Source organism: Macaca mulatta, chromosome 1, assembly GCF_049350105.2.
Source record: "Macaca mulatta isolate MMU2019108-1 chromosome 1, T2T-MMU8v2.0, whole genome shotgun sequence".
NCBI classification, from domain to species: domain Eukaryota; kingdom Metazoa; phylum Chordata; class Mammalia; order Primates; family Cercopithecidae; genus Macaca; species Macaca mulatta.
In genome coordinates, this window is record NC_133406.1 from 146,396,758 (window position 1) to 146,422,033 (window position 25,276).

The 25,276-nt window shown below is 39.7% G+C and overlaps 1 protein-coding gene across 1 annotated transcript; it reads left to right on the plus strand.

Annotated features, from left to right (window-relative positions):
* Nucleotides 1-7,901: 7,901 nt before the first annotated feature.
* Nucleotides 7,902-19,632, plus strand: DNTTIP2 (deoxynucleotidyltransferase terminal interacting protein 2). The gene is made up of 7 exons (XM_015145331.3): nucleotides 7,902-8,031; nucleotides 9,232-10,826; nucleotides 13,603-13,741; nucleotides 16,155-16,250; nucleotides 17,137-17,301; nucleotides 18,593-18,702; nucleotides 19,468-19,632. The coding sequence occupies exons 1-7, from the start codon at nucleotides 7,960-7,962 to the stop codon at nucleotides 19,559-19,561; spliced, it is 2,271 nt and encodes a 756-aa protein (XP_015000817.1). The 5' UTR covers nucleotides 7,902-7,959; the 3' UTR covers nucleotides 19,562-19,632.
* Nucleotides 19,633-25,276: the final 5,644 nt, after the last annotated feature.

Consider the following 25,276-nt stretch of genomic DNA (forward strand, 5'->3'; position numbering starts at 1 on the left):
GCTAATGTATCTAAACTTCAGCTTTTTGGTGATCTCCTACACGCACCTTCAACTCTTCACAAAGAAGCAAGATTATAGATTCATTTTCTGAAGGGGATCGTGTATGGAATTTTTTAATAAGTTTTTAATTTTACCTCTGTACTCATGATTTTCTATTATTGAATAATCTTTTAAAACACTGATTTTTAAAGCTTTATATATAAGCTTTCTAAGCTGATGTTCACATCTTTTTTTCATGAACTATCAGAATATAGTGAACACTTTTCAAATGTTTAAGGACTTAATGTTTAAAAAGCCATAAAATAGAGTGGTAATACTACCAAATAATTACTTAAAACTGAAAGCTAAGTTATCAATAGTTTATATAACAGATGTTTTCTGAGGAGATGTGAATCCAGTGTGACCAAGGTAAAAAAAAGTTTATATAATTGTTTTTTTTCCAGTAAATATGAAAAAAAAAAGCTGTAGCTTGTTTATTACATTTCCAGAATACACTGGAGCCTTACTGTAACACAATGTACTGTAATTTGGAATTTGTTCTGTTATGAGTCTATCTTGAATTCCCATCCATGAAACTGTAGTCACCAAAAGCAGCAAGTATTTTCACATGATATAAAAGACCATATTGTGCTAGTATGTTAATAGAATATCCATTTAGGGATGGCCATTGCTAGAACTTGAATCACAAATAATAGCTAATAATTATTCATTTTTCAAAAAAGATCATTTGGATAGCAGCTATGTATAAAATGGAAAATAAAAAATTATTCTGTTTTGCATGAATAGTTCAGACTTTCCCATACCAGAGCCAAGTAGTAACTAAAATTAGGATCTTAATTTTCAATGATAAAAGGTCTAAGGCTTATTTAATTATGCTCCTTTAACATTGTCTTTCTAGATTTTTCAGCCAGTATTTTCAATATTTGGGAATGTAAACAATTGATATATTTATTGTATGTTGGCTAGAAGTTCATCCTTCTGCAAAATATGCATTCGGAGAAATGTGAAGCTTGTTTTAATGAGGATTTAAACCATTTGTGTCATTTATGTTTTCATATTCAAATATACCAACTTAAAATTCTGAACCTATTTTTTTCATCATTAACTTCCTATGTTACCAGAACGTATACCTTTTTCCTGTAAAGTTGGCAATGGGATATGGCAGTTTTATTTTTGAAAAATATGTAACATGACTTTAATATTTTTATAGTTTTCAGAATTAGAAACATAGGAAGGGAAAATGTTTTAATTAGATAAGTCAACTTTTTATGTGTCAGTAGTGGTGTACTATAATAGCAAATTATAAAGCATTATTACATATTTATAATAATTTTTAATATTACCTACATTATGAATTTAACCAAAATAAAGTGTGAGTTGTATATTTTTAATTGGGTTTTTTCAATAACTGGAAGCATCCTGAAGCATTATATTGATTTTTGAACTATCTGAACTCAAACTAAGTATGATTTGAAAATAAATTAATAATTTAAAAACATCCAAATCATAAAGCTATTTATGCATTCATTCATTCCACAAAGATTTATTGAATGCCTGCTATGTGTTAGGCACTGTGCTACAGATGGACACAGATGAAAAATAACTCCTATCTTCAAGGAACATATGGTATATGTGGGGGGAAAGGGAGGAATCTGTATATGAATAAGAGCAATAAAAGGCTGCCTCTGTTGGCTGGGCGCAGTGACTCACACCTATAATTCCAGCACTTTAGGAAGCTGAGGCGGGCAGATCACTTGAGGCCAGAAGTTCGAGACTGGCCTGGCCAACATGGTGAACCCTGTCGCTACTAAAAATACAAAAATTATTCGGGCATGGTGGTACATGCTTGTAATCCCAGCTACTTGGGAGACTGAGGGACAAGAATCACTTGAACCTAGGAGGTGGAGGTTGCAGTGAGCCAAGATCGCACCACTGCATTCCAGCCTGGGTGACAGAGCCAGACTCTGTCCCAAAAAAAAAAAAAAAAAAAAAAAGGCCAGGCACGGTGGCTCACACCTGTAATCCCAGCACTTTGGGAGGCCGAGGCAGGTGGATCAAGAGGTCGGGGGATCGAGACCATCCTGACCAACATGGTGAAACCCCCCTCTCTACTAAAAATACAAAAATTAGCTGGGCGTAGTGGCATGTGCCTGTAGTCCCAGCTACTCAGGAGGCTGAGGCAGGAGAATCACTTGAACCAGGGAGTGAGAGGTTGCAGTGAGCCAAGATCACACCACTGCATTACAGCCTAGCGACAGAGCAAGACTCCGTCTCAAAAAAAAAAAAGAAAAAAAAAAAAAAAAGCTGTATCTGTTGATAGAAGTAATGAAAAGGATTGGGGCATGTGGAAGGAAGTGGGACTGAGTAGCAGGTTAAGGATAAGAAAGACTTTCCTGAAGAAATTAGCTTTAGAGTAGGGTCAGATGACAAGGTGTGGTGGGCATTCTGGGCAGAAACCCTTGTTTGCCTGGTTTGTAAATATGCCCTTATTGAATGATGGAGCAGTTAATATGTAAACTTTACAAGTTCAAGGAAAATACCTTCAAAAGCTTATTCTTATAGAAAGGAATGGCTTCTGTTGAGACAAAAGTAGGTTAAGTTTGGAAAAGTCACATGTTACAAAAAGATGAAAACTTGCTATCTCCTCTGACTATATCAGGATATGGTCATATGCAGTTCCGCTACCAGAGAAGTCAACAAAAGCTTTAACATGTTTCCTCAGCAATGACTAAATGTGTAAAATGTCATGTAAGATTTTGATGTGTCTGCTGGTCCATTATTTTAAGGTTCATGTTTTACAATGAATATTACTTACTTTCATTCTTTTCCCTCTTTGCTCACTGTTGATTCTTGCATTCTATTCCTTTTAAGTTCACTTTTTTTTTTTTTTTTTTTTGAGACAGGGATCTCACTCTATTTCTTAGGCTGGTGTACTGTGGCATGATCATGGCTCACTGCAGCCTCAACCTCCCAGGCTTAAGCCATCCTCCCATCTCAGCCTCCCAAGTAGCTGGGACTACAGACATGCACCACCACACCTGGCTAATTTTTATTTTTGTAGAGACAGGATCTCGCTATGTTGCCCAGGCTGGTCTTGAACTCTTGGACTCAAGTGATCCTCTCACCTCAGCCTCCCAAAGTGCTGGGATTACAGGCATGAGACACAGCACCTAGCCTCCTTAGTAATTCTTTACCAAAGGTCTTTAGGGACAGTAAACTTTCTAGATCCTGTTTCTCTGAAATGTCTGTATTTGCATTCAATCTTTGTTTTTTTGTTTTTGTTTTATAGAGATCAGTTTTCATTATGTTACCCAGGTTGGAGTACAGTGGTTATTCACAGGTGTGATCATCGCATACTACAGCACAGAACTCCAGAACTAAACAATCCTCCTGCTCCAGCCTCCCAAGTTGCTGGGACTACAGGCACATGCCACCACACCCAGCTTAGTTTGTACTCACTCTTAAATGATCATTTGACATTACAGAATTCTAAAAGTCCCCAAACACAATATTGAAAACCAGATACAACCCAAATGTTTATCAACAGCTGAGTGGATAAATCCATTGTTGTATAGTCATACAATGAAATACCACTCAGCAATAAAAAAGAATGAACTACTGGTATACACAGTAACATGGATGAATTACAAAAACACTATGCTGAGTGAAAGAAGCTAGACATGAGTATATACTGTATTATTTCTTTTTTCAAGATGAGGTCTCACTCTCATCCAGGCTGGAGTGCAGTGGCATGATCATGGCTCACTGCAGCCTCAACCTCTTGGGCTCCAGTGATCCTCCCACCTCAGCCTCCTAAGTACCTGGGACTACTGGTGCATGCCACCATACCTGGCTAATTTATATATATTTTGTAGAGATGGGGTTTTGTTATGTTGCCCAGGCTGGTCTCAAACTCCTGGGCACAAATGATCCTGCCTCCTCAACCTCCCAAAGTGCTGGGATTACAGGTATGAGCCTCTGTACCTGGCCTGTATTATTTATTTTACTTGAAATTTTAGGAGAGACGAAGTTAATCTATAACTACTAGTTATCTATTGTTGCATCTGGATGACTTTGTTATCTATTGTTGCATCTGGATGACTTTGAGGCATCCAGATGCAGCAATAGATAAGTCAGGACTGCAGTCTCACCTGAAGGCTGGATTGAGGGTCGGTTTCTAAGCTCACTTGTGTAGTTGTTGGCAGGACTGAGTGCCTCACACATTGTCAGACTGAGTTCCTTAATACTTCACTGGGTGTAGGCCAGAGGCCTCCTTTACTCAGTTCCTTGCCACAGTGTTCTCTCCAAAGGACAGTTTACAACATAGAGCTAGCTTCCTACAGAGTGAATGATTGAGAGACAGCAAGATAGAAGCCAGCCTTTTGTTAACCTAAGTGACATCCATCATTTTTGTCATATTGGTTTCATTAGAAGTCACTAAGTCCAGCCCACATTCAAAGGTTTGAAGACCAGAAAATGGGATCACTGGACCATCTTACAGGTCAAACTTAATTTTAATAGTAATGTTTTTTTGTTTGTTTGTTTGAGACGGAGTCTCTCTCTGTCGCCCAGGCTGGAGTGCAGTGGCCGGATGTCAGCTCACTGCAAGCTCCGCCTCCCGGGTTTACGCCATTCTCCTGCCTCAGCCTCCCGAGTAGCTGGGACTACAGGCACCCGCCACCTCACCCGGCTAGTTTTTTTGTATTTTTTAGTAGAGACGGGGTTTCACTATGTTAGCCAGGATGGTCTCGATCTCCTGACCTTGTGATCCGCCTGTCTCGGCCTCCCAAAGTGCTGGGATTACAGGCTTGAGCCACCGCGCCCGGCCTAATAGTAATGTTTTACATGTAACAATGCAGAATGACCATGAATAGTATGTATTTTTAGAAGGCTCATCCACTAAAACTGTCATCTTTTGGTTAATGCCTAAAATTCCAGGGAGCTTTGACCTTTCAGTTTAAGGATTTAATTAATAAAATATAGATTATTTAAGGTAAATTTCCTTTTGGGCCTGAGTAATAGTATTGGTTACCATTAAAAAATGTGGGAGTTGGGGCATTGACCCCCCTGCACAGTTGAAAATCCACAGATAACTTTTGACTCCCCCAAAACTTTACTAATAGCCTACTATTGACCAGAAGCCTTGCAGATAACTAGTTGATTAATACATGTTTTATATGTTGTATATATTATATATTGCATTCTTACAATAAACTAGAGAAAAGAAAATTTTAAGAGAATCATAAGGAAAATATATTTACTATTCAGTGGAAGTGGATCATCATAAAGGTCTTCATCCTTGTCTTCATGTTAAGTAAGCTGAGGAGGAAGAGGAGGGGTTAGTCTTTCTGTCCAGTGGTGGTGGAGGCAGAAGAAAATCACTGCATAAGTGGAACCTCCCAGTTCAAACCCGTGTTGTTCAAGGGTCAACTGTATTGTATATACTATATTTACCTAAAATTAGATATACTATATTTGCCCTAAATCCACTTCAGATAAAGAAGATAGGCAAAGAATAGGGCAAACCTGGTAAGCCCATGTAAAAACACTTTTTTTTGCCTATGGTAGATTTGTTGATAGACCAGCTCAATCTTCTTATATTATGAATATGTACTGACAATTTTCATATCTTATGTTTGTTTCTTGACCTTAGATTATATATGAGTTTGTTTTTTCCTTTTTCTTTTTCTTTACTTGAAAGGGCCATACTTGCAAGTGAATATTAGACATTGAATGATTTTCTAATATTCTCTCCAATTTTCTACACCTACTTCTGTCATCTTAATTTCTATTTCCATGCATTTGCTCACATTAAAGTTGTGGAGATTAAATGAGTGAATACATGTAAAGCATGTAACTAGTATCCAGCAGATATTAAGTGGCCAATACTATTATGATTGATGCTGCTGTTCTTTGATGCTTTGATCTCCGCAGCCTACATCCAATTGGTTCACTTTCCTTCTACACAATTTGTCTCCTCTTCAAATCTAGCCTTTCTCTTCTGTTCATCTTCTTACATAATCTCACTGCTACTTGGCCCTACTAAAATTTATTTTTGCTCTTCACGTTTGCCACAAAAGTTGATCTAAACCATTTCCATTCTTCTGAGATGTATCACCTACTTCTTTTGGATAGATAATAACAGAGGCTATTATCTATCCAAAATCTTCTCTTCTTCACTCCACTTGAACATACTTGCATTCACATTCTCCTCTCTGTTTCAAATATCAACTCTTCCCTCCTGCCTCAAAGGAAGGTGCATTCTTTTCTGGCTACAGCCACATCTGTTTATTATCCAGTCCTTCAGTTAGCATTAGGCTGGGCTGCAAATAGAAAAATCTGTAAGTAACAGTGGCTTTTAGCAAGGTGTTTTCCTCAGGTGAAAAATCTAGAAGACTCTTGAGGGCTCCTAGGGCAGCTCCACGAGTTGATTTTTCCATCTCACTGCTATGCCATCTCTAAAGCATGCCTTCATCCTTATGGCACAAACTTGCTGCCTGAAAACCAGTGAACCCAACTTTCCAGGAAGTAAAATGCACTTTAAAAGGCCACGAGGGCCTGGCGAGGTGGTTTACGCCTGTAATCCCAGCACTGTAATCCCAGCACTTTGAGAGGCCGAGGCGGGCGAATCACCTGAGGTCAGGGGTTCAAGACCAGCCTGCCCAACATAGTGAAACCCCATCTCTACTAAAACTACCAAAAAAAATTAGCCGGGAATGGTGGCGGGCGCCTGTAATCTCAGCTACTCCTGTAATCTCAGCTACTCCGGAGGCTGAAGCAGGAGAATCGCTTGAACCCGGGAGGCGGAGGTTGCAGTGACCCAAGATTGCACCATTGCACTCCAGCCTGGGCAACAGAGCAAGACTGCGTCTCCAAAAAAAAAAAAAAAAAAAAAAAAAAAAAAAAAAAAAAGCCAGGGACGGCCTCCTCTCTTTTAGATGCCGTCCCTAAAGACATGCACACAATTTATACCTAATTGGCTAAAACGTAGTCACGTAGCCACATTTGGCTGCAAGGGAGACTATAAAATAAGCAATTTAAGCTGGGAAGCAGTGTGTCCACCGAAGTCTGTGTTCTGTGACTTTAAATAAAAAATTGATTTTCTGTTATAAAGAAGTAGAGACTAGGTTTGGTGAGGCACTCATCCATCGTTTCTCACCTCCAACAATAATTTGCGTTTACTTATTTTTTCAATCCCCCATCCCCTCAAACATAGTTCTCTACCTTTTGTCCCAAAAGATAACCAAAAAAACCTCTTGATTCTGGTCATTCTCTTCCTTTCACTGCAACAACAATAACAACAAAACCTTATTCCTCTCCTTTACAATTTCTTTAACTTTTTTTCTTTTCTGCTATTCCCAATCCCTAAACACCATCTCACGTTTAGATTATATAGCTTTCTACTTTGTCTCCGAGTTCCTGTGGGCACTTTATATCCCTTTTACCTCAACCAAGTCCTTAAATTTTATTTTATTTATATTTAGCGTCACAAATAATACACGAGTAAATATTGCCTTTTTTAAAAAAAGTACAAATACCTCAAACGTCTCCCTTGGATACACCAAGGGCTACATTAAGCTCTTTAGAACACAGAAATGAAAGAACGCCTCCCGGGTTCAAATGATTCTACTGAACAAATGAACGGATAGCCTGTCGGTGCGTTTTTACAATTCATGTGAACCTGTACGCTAAGGCCCTCTGTCACTGCGGGCTTCGCTGCCCCCATGAAGGTCTTTGCCAGCAAAAATCTGGCTTGTCTTCTACAGCTCTAAAGTGCACACTTAAACCCAAGCCCGTTGTCTCAGACCGCCCTAGCCTGAACTGGCTGGGCGAAGGCAGGGATGAGATTCTCGCGAGCTCTCGGATCTTCGCGGAAAACGCGCTCGAGACAGTTCTCTGACGCATTTCCGGAGCGCCAGGGAAGAGGGAAGTAGTGGTTGTCGCGGGGGAGCCGGAAAGATGGTGGTTACCAGATCCGCACGGGCTAAGGCCAGCATCCAAGCCGCGTCGGCTGAAAGTTCCGGGCAGAAGGTAGGAAATCCAGTCTTTCCTACTTCTCCCCGCTTCGCAGAGCGGCGCTCAGGCAGGCGGGGCGGCGCAAGGGTCCGCTTAAGGGTGCGGACTGCCAACAGAGGACCCCAGCTTGCCGCGCGCTTGGGTTTCCCAGGCCCCGTGCTAAGACTGTCACGAAAACTAGCCCTCACCACTGTCTTTTAAGGCAGTTTTTAGTATGGAAGAGAGGTTAGATAACTTTCTTTGGGTCGTTCAACTCCTTAATGCAGAAGCATAGTTCAAGCTTTTTAAACCATACTGTTAACACGGTACCAAGGAGGGTTAATTTCGGCCACCATGCACAAGCCCCATTTAGGGGAACTGGAAAAAAAGCTTCGTTTTCACGTGGGGAGGCTGGCAGCTGTCCAGCGTTACCTCCTTAAGGCGTGAGGAGGGCTGTGGTGTCGTCACTTGGTGACTCTTAGTGGCGTCAGTCGGCTGTCTCATTCTGACTCTGCGATGCAGGGAACGGAGCGGCGGCGATTTTTTCCTTACGTAAAGGTAAGGGCGGCTGATTCCATCATTGTGTTCCTAAACACATCGTTGTTCGGAGTTAATATTCCTTTTCTCCCCCTCCTATAGGTGGGTCAGAATGTTCGTCTACCCATTATATTTGACTTTAAACAGAAAAATTTTAATTGTTCTGCTTCTGAAGTTACATCTAGGAAGGATGAGGCAAGTGAAGTAAATGCAGGGTTGGATCCAGTGTTTAAATTTTGATTTTTTTTTTTTTTGATTCGGAGTCTTGCTCTGTCGCCCAGGCTAGAGTGCAGTGCCCAGGCTAGAGCCGCGACCTCGTCTCACTGCAACTTCTGCCTCCCGGGTTCCAACAATTCTGCTCCAGGCTCCCGAGTAGCTGGGATTACAGGTGCGCACCAACACGCCCGACTAATTTTTTTACTTTTAGTAGAGACGGGGTGTCACCATATTGGCCAAGCTGTCTGGAACTCCTGACTTCGTGATCCACCCGCCTCGGCCTCCCAAAGTGCTGGGATTACAGGCGTGAGCCACCGCGCCCTGCCAAATTTTGATTTTTTAAAAATCATGAGTTGGGCGGGTTTTGTTTTTTGTTTTAAAGGTAATCTTGTTTACCGGGTTTTAGCTTTTGGGGTCAGTACCAAAGGCTTTGCCTTTGTTCCAGCCGTACCTAATTTACAGTGTGTTTTCTCTGGTTTGCAGAGTTCTGCTGCTAATGGGATTCAAGCGCATCCAGAAAGTAGTACTGGATCTGATGCCCGAACTACTGCTGAATCACAGACCACTGGGAAACAAAGTTCAATCCCTAGAACTCCTAAAGCTAGAAAGAGGAAGAGCAGAACTACAAGCTCACTACCAAAGGGTACTGAACCATCTACGGATGGAGAGACCTCTGAGGCAGAGTCAAATTATTCTTCTGTGTCTGAGCACCATGATACCATTTTAAGGGTAACTAGGAGAAGGCAGATCTTAATTGCATGCTCCCCAGTGTCCAGTGTTAGGAAAAAGCCGAAAGTAACTCCAACAAAGGAGTCTTACACTGAAGAAATAGTCTCTGAAGCAGAATCTCATGTTTCAGGTATTTCTAGAATTGTGCTTCCCACAGAAAAAACGAGAGGAACCAGAAGAAGTAAGGCTAAATCTCTGACAGATCCAAGCCAAGAATCTCATACAGAAGCTATATCTGTTGCTGAGACATCAAGCTCAGACATTTCATTCTCTGAAATTGCAACTAGAAAAACCAGGAGTATGCAGAGGAAATTAAAGGCACAAACTGAAAAGAAAGATAGTAAGATTGTACCAGGAAATGAGAAACAGATCGTGGGCACACCTGTGAATTCAGAGGATTCAGATACCAGACCAACTTCCCATTTACAAGCAAGATCTCTTTCTGAGATAAATAAGCCAAATTTCTATAATAATGACTTCGATGATGATTTCTCCCACAGAAGTTCAGAAAATATATTAACAGTGCAAGAACAGGCCAATGTTGAATCTCTTAAAGAAACAAAACAGAATTGTAAGGATTTGAATGAAGATGCCAATGGAATAACAGATGAGGGGAAAGAAATTAATGAGAAAAGTTCTCAGCTGAAGAATCTTTCTGAACTTCAGGACACTAGCCTTCAACAGTTACTTTCTCAGCGACATTCAACCCCCCAAAATAAAAATGCTGTATCAGTGCACTCTAATCTGAACTCTGAGGCTGTAATGAAATCATTAACTCAAACATTTGCAACTGTGGAAGTAGGCAGATGGAATGACAAGAAAAAAAGTCCCATAAAAGCAAGTGACCTGACAGAGTTTGGTGATTGTGGTGGTAGTGATGATGAAGAAGAGTCCACAGTTATAAGTGTCAGTGAAGACATGAACAGTGAAGGGAATGTCGATTTTGAATGTGATACCAGACTATACACGTCTGCGCCCAACACATCTCAGGGTAAAGATAATTCTGTCTTATTAGTTCTCAGCAGTGATGAAAGCCAACAGTCTGAAAACAGTGAGAATGAAGAGGATACTTTATGTTTTGTTGAAAATAGTGGCCAAAGGGAGTCATTAAGTGGAGACACAGAAAGTCTGTCATGTGACAATGCATTGTTTGTAATTGACACAACTCCTGGAATGAGTGCTGATAAAAATTTTTACTTGGAAGAGGAAGACAAAGCAAGTGAGGTTGCCACTGAGGAAGAAAAAGAAGAGGAAGAGGGTGAAAAAAGTGAAGATTCATCAGACCATGACGAAAATGAAGATGAGTGTAGTGATGAAGAAGACTTACTAAATAGCACAAAGGCTAAACTGTAAGTTTTTCCTTTATAAGTTTTTGATACATGTATTTCAAGTGGTTACCATAAAAATATGAAATGTTAGCCTGGGGAATGAGAAAATCACTGCCTTGGGTTCTTCATGGAATAGCTCTTCTATCCAGCATTTCCCTTGTCTTTTTGGATACCTATTTTAGTCATATTTTTCCCAGCAGTCATAACTAAAAGTGCTCGTTTTGGTGACATTAGAAATCAATCTGTTGGATGCAGTGACTCATGCCTGTAATCCTAGCACTTTGTGAGGCTGAGGCAGGAGGATCACTTGAGCCCAAGTAGGTGTTTGAGATCAGCGTGGGCAATATAGGGAGACCCCATCTCTACACACAAAATTTTTTTAATTAGCCATGTGTGGTGCCCTGTGCGCCTGTGTCCCAGCTACTTGGGAAGCTGAGGTGGGAGGATTGCTTGAGTCCTGGAGATTGAGGCTGCAGTGAGCCATGGTTGTCCCACTGCACTCCAGCCTGGGCAATAGAGGGAGATGTTGTCTCAAAAAAAAAAAAAAAAGGACATCATATGTTAATATTTTTGTATGTGATAAGAGCAGTAAGTGACTCATGCCTGTAATCTCGGCACCTTGGGAGGCCAAGGCAGGTGGATCGCTTGAGCCCTGGAGTTCAAGACTGGCTTGGGCAACATGGGAAAAACCCATGTCTACCCAAAAAAATAAAAATAAAAAAGCTGGGCATGGTGGAAAGCACCTGTGGTCCCAGCTACTGGGGAGGCTGATGTGGGAGGATCACTTACTTGAGCTCAGGAGGCAGAGGTTGCAGTGAGCTGAGATCGCACCACAGCACTCCAGCATGGGTGACAGTGAGACCCTGTCTCCAAAAAAAAAAAAAGAATATGTACTCTCTTCTGCCTGCATTCTTTCACTCAGAATATTGTTTCTGTAATTCATCCATGTTACTGTATATACCAGTAGTTCATTCTTTTTTATTGCTGAGTGGTATTCCATTGTATGACTATACAACAGTGAATTTATCCATTCAAGTAATGATAGACATTCAGGTTGTATCCTGAATGTCTATCAGTATTGTATTTTTCAATATTGTGAGTATTTGAGAACTTAGAGTTCCATAATGTCAAATGATCATTTAAGATTGAGTGCAAACTTACTTTGGGAGGCTGAGGTGGGTGTATCACCTGAGGTCAGGAGTTCGAGACTATCCTGGCTGCTGGGCGTGGTGGTGGGCACCTGTAATCCCAGCTGTTTAGGAGGCTGAGGCAGGAGAATTGCTTGAACCCAGGAGGTGGAGGTTGCAGTGAGCCAAGGTCATGCCATTGCACTCCAGCCCGGGCAACAGAGCAAAACTTGGTCTCAAAAAAAAAAAAAAAAAAAAGATTGAGTGCAAACTAAGCTGGATATGGTGTCATGTGCCTGTAGTTCCAGCCAGGGGACTACATACATACATTCAGGGTTGAGAATTACTGCACAAGAATGATTTCACTTTCCAGTAGAGGTTGATTATGCTTTCACCTACTCAGTGTGTATGGATAATTAGGGAGGAAAGTTACTGTCAGTCCAAGTGTACTTGCTTAAAAAGGACCCTTCCATAATATAAAGTAGAAATTATTACATAAATATAGCAGGAGCCCGGGTCAACTCTAGAAGATCCCAATTCAGTAGGTCTAGGGTATGACATTTGTATTTTTAAAACACTCCTGTGGGATGGATGCTCATTGCTGTTCGAGACTCACTTTAGAGATACTAGCAAATGCCCTTAGTCACCCAGGAAAAAACATTTAAGTTTTGATAACTTGGAAGTTCAAGAACCTGCCTTTCTCATTAGTTTTAGAAATGAAGATGTGTACATTTATTAACTCACTACCTATATATGAAATTGAATCATCAGGTATATTCTTTTCTGTAATTTATAAAATCTCTTTATGAAATCTGTTGGTATTTTATATGACCTTAATCATCTTTTTTTGTTGTTGAGACAGTCTTGCTTTGTCACCCAGGCTGGAATGCAGTGATGCAATCTCGGCTTACTGCAACCCCAGTCTCCTGGGTTCAAGAGATTCTCCTGCCTCACCCTCCCTAGTAGCTGGGATTATAGGTGTGCACCACCACACCTGGCTAATTTTTTGTATTTTTAGTAGAGATGGGGTTTCACCATTTTGGCCAGGCTGGTCTTGAAATCTTGACCTCAAGTGATCCTACCGCCTCGGCTTCTCAAAGTGCTGGGATTACAGGCATGAGCCACTGCGTCTGGCCTGCCTTAATCTTCTCTAAGAAAATCTGGAGAATAAATTTGGGTATGTTCCCCCAAAACCTTTTTGGTTTAATTCATTGTGCATCCAGAGTTTCTTCTAAATGACTTTACTAGATTGAAAATATCTATTTACAGGAGTTTAAGACCAGTTTGGGCAACATATTGAGACTCTGTCTCTACAAAAAAAAAGAAAAGAAAAAATGAGCCAGGTGTGGGGTGCGTACCTGTAGTCCCAGCCACCCAGGGAAGTTGACGCGGGAGGATCACTTGAGTCCCAAGAGTTCAAGGCTGCAGTGGTCACCACTGCACTCCATCCTGGGCAACAGTGAGACCCTGTCTCAAAAAATAAAATAAAATGATGAAAAATTTATTTATTTAGAGTTTTTTCAGGAATTCCTTGTAAAAATAATATGCTTTTTTTCTTCATCGTGGACAATACAAGGCAAGAGAAGAATAAGTGATTTTTTAAAATGCGATCTTACTTGTTTCCATTTTGATTTAATTACTTGATCTTTAAGTCATGATTTCTTTTTCAGTCTAAAGTTGACAAGCAGCAGCATAGACCCTGGTCTGAGTATCAAGCAGTTGGGTGGTTTGTATATTAATTTCAATGCAGATAAACTACAGTCTAACAAGAGAACCCTAACACAGATCAAGGAGAAAAAGAAAAATGAGGTAAGTTAATTGTGCTGTTAGGTTTTCACAGAACTAACCAATCACTTTTAGAAATTAGTCTTTGGTAAAAGATTTAATTTTCCTACAGTGAAACCACATTGGTGTAATGTGTTAGTTTTTTCCTTCTCTAAAAGAGTCATTTCTTTTTACAATAAAATCCTATCTGTGAATGATAATGCTTTAAAATAAATCAATACAGGGTCAGTGTTACTCATCTTACACCCACCAATTATGATCCCAGGGGTTTTGTTTTCTTCCCTTTTCTTGCTATACTTTTAGTTCTTAAGTTCTTAACTAATGTAGAGTCTGTTGAGAATCTGAAAGCTGTGAATGCCTACCTCTTCCACCAGGAAAAAAATACACATGTGCATATAAACATTTTACATATAATTTCAGAAGGAATTGCTGTTAGGGTAACCTTACCCAAACCCTTAGCTTTAGCCAACACCTTACACTGCTTTCTCCTAAATCTGTGTTTTCTAGCTTTGATGCCTCTCACTTGCACTTTCAGACCTTTAAATCCAAGTGTCTGTTTGTTCATTTAGATGTCCTCAGGCACTTGACCTCACTAATTCCCCTTTCCCTGCCTGAACCAGGAATCCTCTTTTTGTATTCTCTCTTCTGGCTAATGAAACCAAAATCTCTTTTCCTTTTGTAGTCAGTCGCCAAGCCTCTAGGGGAAGACTTTTTCTTCGCCTCCTCCTTTTTAAGCCACTGTCACCAGTTAGTACAGGCCTTTGTTTCTCATCTAGACTACCCCAGTGGCTTCCTTTTTGATCTTGTTTTCATCATCTTCTTCAAGCCATCCTCTGTACTTCTAGATTTCTCTGTCTAAAAACACAAATTCGGCTGGGCAAGGTAACTCACATCTATAATCCCAGCACTTTAGGAGGCTAAGGCAGGAGAATTGGTTAAGCCCAGGAGTTTGAGACCAACCTGGGCAATATAGCGAGACCACATGTCTCCTCCCTGCCCCAAAAAACACACCACACACAGATGTGACATAGTATTATCTTAAATCCTTCAAGGTACCTTTCTACCCCACCCAACTGTCATCTGCTCTATTCTTGCCACTGAAGACTACTGTAGTTGCCTGAACTTACCCTGCTTTTTCCCAAGCAAGTACAAAAATAATTGATCGTTGCCCTTGGAGAACATTTTACCTCCAGTCCTTCCTCACAGCCCCTCTGTGTTTCCATAACTTCTAGCATAGATCTGATTCATTATTGATCATGTGATATGTTAACTTATCATCTTTTCTTTATATTCCTAAAACAGGGTTTTTCAGTCTCAGCACTACTGATGTTTTGGGCTGCATAATTTTGTTGTGAAATGTTCTGTGCATTGTCAGATGTTTAATGGCATCCGTATCTTTTGCCCACTAGATGTCAGTAGTAGTCTTCCTTGTCATCACCACCAAAAATGTCTCCAGACATTGCCAAATGCTCCCAATTGAGAATCACTGTCCTTGAGCCTAGTACAGCACTTGAAACGCAGCAAACTCTTAATCATTTGTTAAGTAAATATCATGCCCCCTTTTATGAGGGATAGGAAAGCCTAGACGACTACCTATACCACACAGAAACTTCTAGGCCTGAACCTGAATTGGGTGGCTGACAGTTAATTTCTGAGTTGATCATTTCAAATGTCAGTCCCAAATTAATGCTTGTAGTATATTCCTGTAAACTATTTTGAGGGCTACAGAGCAGTCTTATTTGGTTCTTGTACTGAGAAAAATACTAATTAAGCTGAGGTCCTTTAATCACACAGAGCTTTAGGAGAATATAATCATACTAGTCAAGTAACAGAAGTACAGAAATCATTTAGGAAAAGATAAACAGATTTGACTGCACAAATTTATTTATTTATTTTGGAGAAATGGGGTTTTCCTATGTTACCCAGGCTAGTCTTGAACTCTTGGCTTCAAGTGATTGTCCTACCTTGGCCTCCTAAAGAGTTGGGATTATAGGCATGAGCCACCATGCCTGGCCTTTTTTTTCTTTCTTCTTTTTTCTTTTTTTTGGGGCCTGGGTGCGGGGAGACAAGGTCTCACTCTGTCACCCAGGCTGGAGTGAGTGGCACAGTCATAACTTGCTGCAGCCTCAGGCTCCTGGACTCAAGTGATCCTTCTGCCTTAGCGTCCTGAGTACAGGTAGCTGGGAGTACAGGTGTGTGCCACCATGCCCAACTAATTTTTTTACAGTCAAGGTCTTGCTGTGTTGACTAAAATGGTCTAAAACTCCTGGCCTCAAGTGATCCTCCTCCCTTAGCCTCCTCAGAGCACTGGGATTATAGGTGTGGGCCACTTTGCCAGGCTGACTAAAAATTTTAAAACTTATATATAAGTTTAAACTGTTGAAAAACTTATATAACATTCTGACATTATTTTAAAACCAATTTTATGTTTTTATAGCTTCTGCAGAAAGCTGTCATTACACCTGATTTTGAAAAAAACCACTGTGTTCCACCATATAGTGAATCAAAGTATCAACTTCAGAAAAAACGCAGAGTAAGTACAGTGACTTAATTAAAATGCTTGGATATGTTTAACTATATATTTTCAACTTATACAACATAACTGCACAATTAAACTGTATCTGTTGGTCTATATATCAGTCCAAAGAAAATAATTACAGATTTCTAAGGGCTGTAAAATGTAGCACCATAAACACATTATGTATAGATTTTCACATCTTTGCAGCCACAATGGTGCATATATAAGTAGAGTTTTGTGGGTTTTTTTAACATATATAGATAGATTCCTTCTATCTGCCATTTCAACTAGTTATCCAGAGAGCTTGGAGGAAAGTTGAGGATGGTACTCTAATAATGTTACTAATATGGAGCACTCTGGCACATGGTAGGCACTAACTAAATATTTGTTGTATGAATGAAACAAAATTAAGTAACTTGCTAGGAGTTTTCAAAAGAATAGTAGTTTTTTGTTTTATTGTAGAAACAACACAAATTTCTGGATCCTTGTATGAGTGGCTTTCTGAGAATCCTGGGTGACTGAATAAAAATGTTTACATATAAGCTCTAGAAATGAAGGTGTTTTTGTACATTCTCTTACTGCATATAATCTGTTTTAGACAATAAAAATTGAAGTTGTGTGTTATTCTCCCAGCAAGTCAGCAGTTACTCTTTGAGACAGAAAATAGATTTTATGGAGCCCTCATTTATGAAACTGATAATCCTGTGCCTAATTTAGCAGAGAAGTCACTTTTTGTGATTTAATTCCTTTTATTTCTATGATTCTGGACATAAGTGCTTTCAGTAAAGCAACTATTTGTTTTTAATTCACAAAATTTTCTGTATGTGTTACTTCAGGGGAAATGAATTATAATGTATACTCTTAGTTGTTAGAATGTTTATTTTTGAAATCATAATTTCAGGAAGAACGACAAAAAACAGCAGGGGATGGCTGGTTTGGTATGAAAGCTCCAGAAATGACAAATGAACTGAAAAATGATCTCAAAGCACTGAAGATGAGAGCCAGCATGGACCCAAAAAGATTTTACAAGAAAAATGATAGAGATGGCTTCCCCAAGTACTTCCAGGTATGAAGCAAAGAGAATAGTGATGATCTGTGATTTTTAGTTTGGAAAGCACTACAGTGATCTTTAAAATTTACTCCTGAAATAGAGGATATTTCCATTGTGCATGCCTGATGTATGGACCATATCTGCATAGGCCATATAATAATGGCCATAACTCAATTCAGCCACTAACTTTTAATTTGATCACATTAGGGAGATCGTGTTACAAATGGTTACCAGGTCAGCTAAAACTTGCTGAACCTATAAAGTTCCCTATGTGAATATATGAATAGTACTAGCCTAACAGCAAGAGTCCATACAGGATGGAGGGGTAAAGAGGGTATCGTGTACTAATCGAAGGTGGTTTTTAAAATGTTTTCATCTGTTCAGATGTTACACCTCTGCTCAGAAACATTCAGTGATGAATTATGACATAGGATTGAGTCTGTATCCCTTCATTTAGCCATTAATAATCCATACCCAAACGAGTTCACCTGCCTTTTGTCATATAGCCCAACAAATTCCAACACACTTAGCTACTCAGTCTTGTCAGAACGTGTACATACCAGTCCCTGCATTATTTGACTTTGCATATCCATGGTTCTCGTTTACTTGGTGAAATTTTACCCATATAAATTCAAGCTAAATTGTCAATCTTTGTTAAATCTTCCTTACCTCTCTTAGGTACAGTTGGTCACTTTGTCTTCAGAGCATCTGTAGTGTTTTGTTTAGCACATGTTATGCTTTAATATTTTAGTTACTTTTTTGTGGAGCTTCCTTAAGACTGTGGGCTCCTCACTGCAGGAACCAGATGTTGTCTTCGTTTCCCTAACATGTAAGACAGCGCCTGGTGCATAGTAATCACTGTAAATTTTATTTAGTTGAGTGTATGAACAGATACAGAATGATCACTAAGTAGGCTAAGCTGGCAGCCTTTGTGATGACCTAGGAAACAAAATAGGTATGTAGTAGAATTAATGTGTCTAATTCATTGATTTGGGAAATTAGAACAAAAAGTGTATATTATCTGTTCCACTTTTCTCCTTTAGTTACACTATGTATCATGAATTTAGTGTTTAGCAAAGAAATTTTGGATCTACTATAAACTACTGAAGAAACATAATTAGTAGCACCAGTGTGTTGTTTTTTTTTTTTTTGGCTTTAAATAAGTGGCAAAATTTACATTACTATTAGTGTAATGTAAGCTTGTTCTTTCCATTCCTTTCTCTAAATATAATTAGAGCTACACTGAAGTGTGAAAGCATCTTGGCACTCAGGTAGCACATGACTTATTTCAATCAATTGTTCACAGATTGGAACCATTGTTGACAATCCAGCTGATTTCTACCATTCACGAATTCCCAAGAAGCAAAGGAAAAGAACTATTGTGGAAGAACTGCTGGCTGATTCTGAGTTCAGAAGGTAAAGGAATTTGTATTTATTTTATAATATGTATACTTTGCTTTAAAATATGTATAAACTTATAAAATTTCAGATAATTTAACTCATTTAAAATAATCCATAACGTATTAACATATGTATTTTTATGAAAAATAATTTAGTGCAAATCTCTCTAATGTGTGGTTTAACTAAAGACAGAGGCTCATACCTGCTTCTGCAGATACCACACATCACATAGCCCCTGGAAAACACGACACTCATGAGAGAATGAGGGTGAAAAAAGCAATTAATGCCTTAGTATTCTTGAGAAAATAGTTTTTACCTAATGAATTCCTTGAAAGGGTCTATTCCACAGACCACACTTTGAAAACCATTGGTCAGTTCTAAGAAATATATCATACTGTGGATTTTCAGGTTAAGTGTGTTTTGCTCTAGTCCTGATTTTTTTTTTTTTTTTTTGCTCTAGTCCTGATTTTTGTGTTTTTATCCATCAAAAATGTTTAAAGCATTTGATACAGCCTGGTAGATGGATATAGTGCATATATAGATGATATATGGGTATAGATGATATATGGATATATGGATAGATAGATGGATATAGTGCATATAGTAGGAAAGTCTTCCAACTACAGTTGCCATTTTTTCTCCCTAGATTGCAAGCAAGCGCTATGAAGTCAGAGACTACACTTGTCTTGTCCACCAATCCATTCCCAACTTTTACCCCAAGATTATATTAACTTCTAATGTCTGATATATCAAACATAAAGTTCTGATTTTTCTTTTCAGATACAACCGAAGGAAGTACTTAGAGATCATGGCTGAAAAAGCAGCAAATGCAGCAGGAAAAAAGTTCCGAAAGAAGAAGAAATTTCGCAATTAAGATTTACCAAGCAAACTGCCACATTTTACATCGCCCCTTTATTTACTTATTAAAGGCGTTTTGAAAACTAACACCATCATCTAAATTAATTTACCGTAGACTGGCCCTGTTTGTACAGGAATTTCTATTTGGAAAAAGTTGATTTGAGAATCGATTACATGCCCTTAGAAAATAGGGGTGTCTAAAAGACCCACCCTGGTGTAGACTCTTTAAGGGAAAAAAGGAAAAAGAATCTCAACTATTTTAAGATAGCTGATGGTTTGTAAAGTTTTCAATGCTTAAAGAAAATTTAAAAGATAGGATAAATTTTGCTAACATGTTCAAAGAACTTTAAAAAAAAGATCAAAGATATATAAACGTTATTGTAATTAAGAGTTTTATGTGTGAGTGTGTCTGTGTAGGGGACAGGAGATGGTAGAGAGGCAGTGCCCTATTGTTAGCTATAAAATTCAGATCCAGAAAGTTGGGATACAAAGATATGAAGAATATGACCTAGAAAGCTTGGGCAGAAGAGCTGTTTTCCTTGCTTGGCAACTGAAACAGGAATAATTGGTTTTTATCCAGATTCAGTGTTGTGGTCCAAGTAAAACAGGATTAAACAATATGATTTTAAGTTGGCCAGGGGGTCTTTGAAGTTAACCCAGCTTACCTCTTCTCCAGTGGTACAAGTATACACCCTGGCTAAGCTGGTTTCTGGCACCCAAGGAGTGTTGATCATTTCTGTTGATACTTGGTGAGTTGTAGCTTCCTTTATGTTACTATTCACTTCACCTCTATTTTTCCAGCATACTGCTTCCTTGAGATATCAGCAAATATGAAATCTTTTTTATAATAGTTTTGGGGTACGTGTGTGGGGAAAAGAAAGAGATCAGCCTGTTACTGTGTCTATATGGAAAGAAGTAGACATAAGAGACTCCATTTTGTTCTGTATTTGAGATGCTGTTAATCTGTGACCCTACCCCCAACCTTGTCCTTGCAAGAGACATGTGCTGTAGTAACTCAAGGTTTAATGGATTTTGGGCGTGCAGGGTGTGTCTTTGTTCCTAGAAAAGCTAGGTATTGTCCAAGGTTTATCCCCATGTGATAGGATGAAACAATGTTGCTAAAAGGTTTATCTCAAGGCACAGGATTTTCCTTTAAACTTATTCATGTCACAGAGATCCTTGTTCTTATGTCTTACTAGTAATTTCCTCCCTAAAAACGATCCTATTGTCCTGCCAGTCCCTTATCTTTAAGATGGTAAAGATAATTATCTATAAATACTAAGGGAACTCAGAGGCCGGTGCCGGCGTGGGTCCTCTGTAAGCTGAGCGCCGGTCCCCTGGGCCCCCGCTTTTCTTTCTCTATACTTTGTCTCTGTGTCTTATTTATTTTCTCAAGTCTCTCGTTCCACCTAACAAGAAACACCCACAGGTGTGGAGGGGCAGGCCACCCCTTCACATGTGTAGAACGTGCAGGTTACCTAGGTATACATGTGCCATTGTGGTTTGCTGCACCCATCAGCCTATCATCTACATTAGGTATTTCTCCTAGTACTATCCCTCCCCTAGGTCCCCACCCACAACACGCCCCAGTGTGTGATATTCCCCTCCCTGTGTCCTTGTGTTCTCATTGTTCAACTCCCACTTATGAGTGAAAACATGTGGTGTTTGGTTTTCTGTTCTTGTGTTAGTTTGCTGAGATACTTTCCAGCTTCATCCGTGTCCCTGCAAAGGACATGAACTCATCCTTTTTTATGGCTGCATAGTATTCCATGGTGTATATGTGCCACATGTTCTTTATTATTCGTGGGCATTTGGGTTGGTTCCAAGTCTTTGCTCTTGTGAACAGTGCCACAGTAAACATACGTGTGCATGTGTCTCTATAGTAGAATGATTTATAATCCTTCGGGTATATACCCAGTAATGGGATTGCTGGGTCAAATGGTATTTCTGGTTCTAGATCCTTGCGGAATCGCCACACTGTCTTCCACAATGGTTGAACGAATTTACACTCCCGCCAACAGTGTAAAAGCATTCCTATTTCTCCACATCCTCTCCAACATCTATTGTTTCCTGACTTTTTAATGATCACCATTCTAACTGGTGTGAGATGGTATCTCATTGTGGTTTTGATTTGCATTTCTCTAATGACCAGTGATGATGAGTGTTTTTTCATGTTTGTTGGCTGCATAAATATCTTCTTTTGAGAAGTGTCTTTTCATATCCTTCACCCACTTTTTGATGGGGTTGTTTTTTTCTTGTAAATTTGTTTAAGTTCTTTGTAGATTTCTGGAAATTAGCCCTTTGTCAGATGGATAGATTGCAAATTTTTTCTCCCATTCTGTAGGTTGCCTGTTCACTCTGATAATAGTGTCTTTTGCTGTGCAGAAGCACTTTAGTTTAATTAGATCCCATTTGTCAATTTTGGCTTTTGTTGCCATTGCTTTTGGTGTTTTAGTCATGAAGTCTGCCCACACCTATGTCCGAAATCTCATATTTACTGCTTGGAGTCACAACCTAGTAATAGCAGAACTGACAGTAATATTCATAGTTGGAGTTAGGGAAGCATCTATGTCTGTTCTCTTTTATAAAAAACTACTTTTGTTTCTGGAGTATTATGTTTTGCCTTCTACTGGATAAAATAAGGACCTAGTATGAGAGAATTGTCTCCTTTAGTGCTTCTGGCCTTCTACAAATATCTGGATATTTAAATAATGGATGAAGTTATGTTTTGCTTTTTAATAAGCAAGTCTTTTGAGAAACAGGTTTTACTGACTTTGGCCTGTGTCACTAAACTCAGTTCACCTACTGGAACTTTTTTTTTTTTTTGAGACAGTCTCACTCCATCACCCAGTGCCATCTCAGCTCACTGCAACCTCCACCTCCCAAGTTCAAGTGATTATCGTGCCTCAGCCTCCCAAGTAGCTGCGACTACTGGGTATGCCATTATGCCCAGCTAACTTTTATATTTTTAGTACAGATGGGGTTTTGCCATCCTTACCTCAAGTGATCCATCCGCCTTGGCCTCCCAAAGTGCTGGGATTACAGGTGTGAGCCACCATGCCCGGCCAACTGGAACTATTTGAAGGCTTTATACCAGAAAAATGTAAAGAATATAAAGTGCTGCCACAGTCAGGTGTGCTGGTGAAAGAGACCTTCAAAATACCCCTGAGAAGATATTGAAAGATTTCTAAAAGAATGGTGTATTTATACATCATCTGGTTTCAAAATCCTTTTTTTTTTTTTTTTTTTTTTTTGAGATGGAGTCTCGCTCTGTCGCCCAGGTTGGAGTGCAGTGGCATGATCTCGGCTCACTGCAACCTCCGCCTCCCGGGTTCAAGCAATTCTCCTGCCTCAGCCTCCTGAGTAACTGGGATTACAGGCACCCACCACCACACCATGCTAATTTTTGTACTTTTAGTAGAGACGGGGTTTCACCATGTTGGCCAGGCTGGTCTTGAACTTCTGACATCAGGTGATCCACCTGCCTCAGCCTCCCAAAGTGCTGGGATTACAGGTGGGAGCCACCATGCCCAGCCCAAAATGTTCTTAAGACAAAGTAGATGCTGTAAGACTACAGTTGATAAAGGTGGGCTCTGGGCTAGGTTCTTAGCATCTAACACAGTGAGTTCTGTGTTCAGTGTTCTGCTGTATGATAAACCAACTGCTCTAGAGAAACACCAATATTCCTCTTACTGAAACCTGGGAAAATGTCTATTTTGGGTCCCATAAGTAGGATGTCACAAAAGGAGTGGGGAGCGGGGAGGCTATATAAAAAAGTTCAACAAAACCTTAGTAACTGGTATACCCATTAATAGGATCCCATTCTTAGAAACAGCAAGTTAAAGAAAATATCATAATGGGAAAAAAAAAGTTAACATGTACCAGGTATTCAGTCTCTCAGGTAAAGTGCAATTATTCTCATTGTCACATAGTTTTCGAAGTGAAGAAATGCTTCCAAGAAGTAGGGTCAATACCATGACCTATAATTAAATGTCATAAGCAGATCAGTGTTCTAGAGACATCTCAAATGAACTATGAAATGTAAAATTAGGTAAGTTTGTGCATAGAGGATTTCTAGGACGATACACCTTCAAATCAAGATGGCCCTGTAGTTCCTCAAGCTCAATTTTATCAATTCCAGTTACCCTCATTTCCAGATCACTTTAGTGAATCACTATCATGGCCTTAGCTCATTGTTTGAGAATTCAGTGGTCAAGATTCTTAACTCAGACTACCCCAATCTGTTACCCTGTTAGCCTTTACTTCAGTTCTCTCCAACTTAGCCTTGGCTGCAATTTGGAATTACCTATGGTGACTTCAAAATGGCTGATGCCTGGGTCTCACCCCCCAAACATTGTGAAATCATGATTTCAAGCCTTTCAGCCACTCATTCTCTGAATCCTCTATCCCCATGAAGATACATTTTTCTCCCTAACCAATCTAGACCCAATTCATCTGTTTCTGTTACTCTCACCTCACCAATCCCAGTCAGGGAAACACTATTCTTACCAGTCTAGATTATTGAGATTCAGGAAAGTATAATGAAGCTATTGACTGTCAGCTGGGTTTTCACTGCTACTCCACAATCCATTTATTTCAAATATTTTCCACCAAATTCATTCATCCTGCAAGTCAGCTAACACAAATAATTGAGTCCTGTGCACTATATAAGCACTTGGGTACAGCAGGGAAGCTAATGCAGCCTCTACACCCAAAGAGCATGCAGGAGATACCAGACACTTCCATTCTCCCAGAACCCAACTTCCACGCCTAGCCTCAGCAAACTACTTACTCCACTAAACCAGCCACGGCCATCTGATGAAGCCTGCCTTACCTCCTCATGGCCCCACCAGTCTAGAGAAACTTCCTACATACCTCCTTACTGCTATATTCAATTTTTTTCTCAGTCTTCATCCCTTCTAACCAGACAATGTCTTTTGACACTACTGATCTTCCCCTTCTTGAAGCTTGAGCTGCTCTACTTTGGTAGCAAGATCAGCTTTTCTGCTTCTCCTACCTAGTCTTTATTTTCTTACTCTACTCTGTCCATCACTTAAATTGTTGGTTTCCCTAATGCCTGCCTTCGTCTTCTTTCTCTATACTGTTTGACTTGAGTATCTTGTCCTCCCTCTCCTTCAACTTATGCTCTCACCTCTTCAGATGACCCCAGAGTCTCCATCCTTACATCTCTATCCCCCACCCTCTGTTGCAGACTCACATTTCCAATTAACTGTACAAATAAATTAACCATATAAAGTACTAGAAAGTTATCTCAAATTGAACATATCCGGAACCAGACACATCATCTTTCTGAGATGATTAAATAAAAACACTATGCCTTGCAAATAACAAGTACTCAAAGGGAAGCTACTGTTTCCATTTTCGCCCGCAACCTCCCCATTGAATAGTTTTAATGAGGCCATACTGCATTTTACTCTCTATGGCTCACCTCTGCCTAATGACACAAACAGAAACCCTACATTCAAGACCTGACATTCAAGCCCCTCCATAAAATGACACCACCACAGGTTTATATTCACTGCTTCCCTACTCATGCCCTAAACTTCACTTGCTACTTACTTGCCTATTTCTCTCTCAGCTCTTTTCACAGCCCTTTCTCTGGTTTGTAGGAAACTACATGTCCCAGATTCCCTTGCCAACTGGCTTCACAGTAAGACACTGACAAAAGACAGGGGGGCAGGAAGAGGAGAGAAACCAGCGTATTTCTCTC

Coding starts and splice junctions, on each gene's coding strand:
- DNTTIP2 (XM_015145331.3), top strand. CDS start 7,960: ATGGTGGTTACCAGATCCGCACGGGCTAAGGCCAGCATCCAAGCCGCG. Junction 13,742..16,154: donor AGGAGAAAAAGAAAAATGAG/GTAAGTTAATTG, acceptor ATGTTTTTATAG/CTTCTGCAGAAAGCTGTCAT. Junction 18,703..19,467: donor GCTGATTCTGAGTTCAGAAG/GTAAAGGAATTT, acceptor TTTTCTTTTCAG/ATACAACCGAAGGAAGTACT.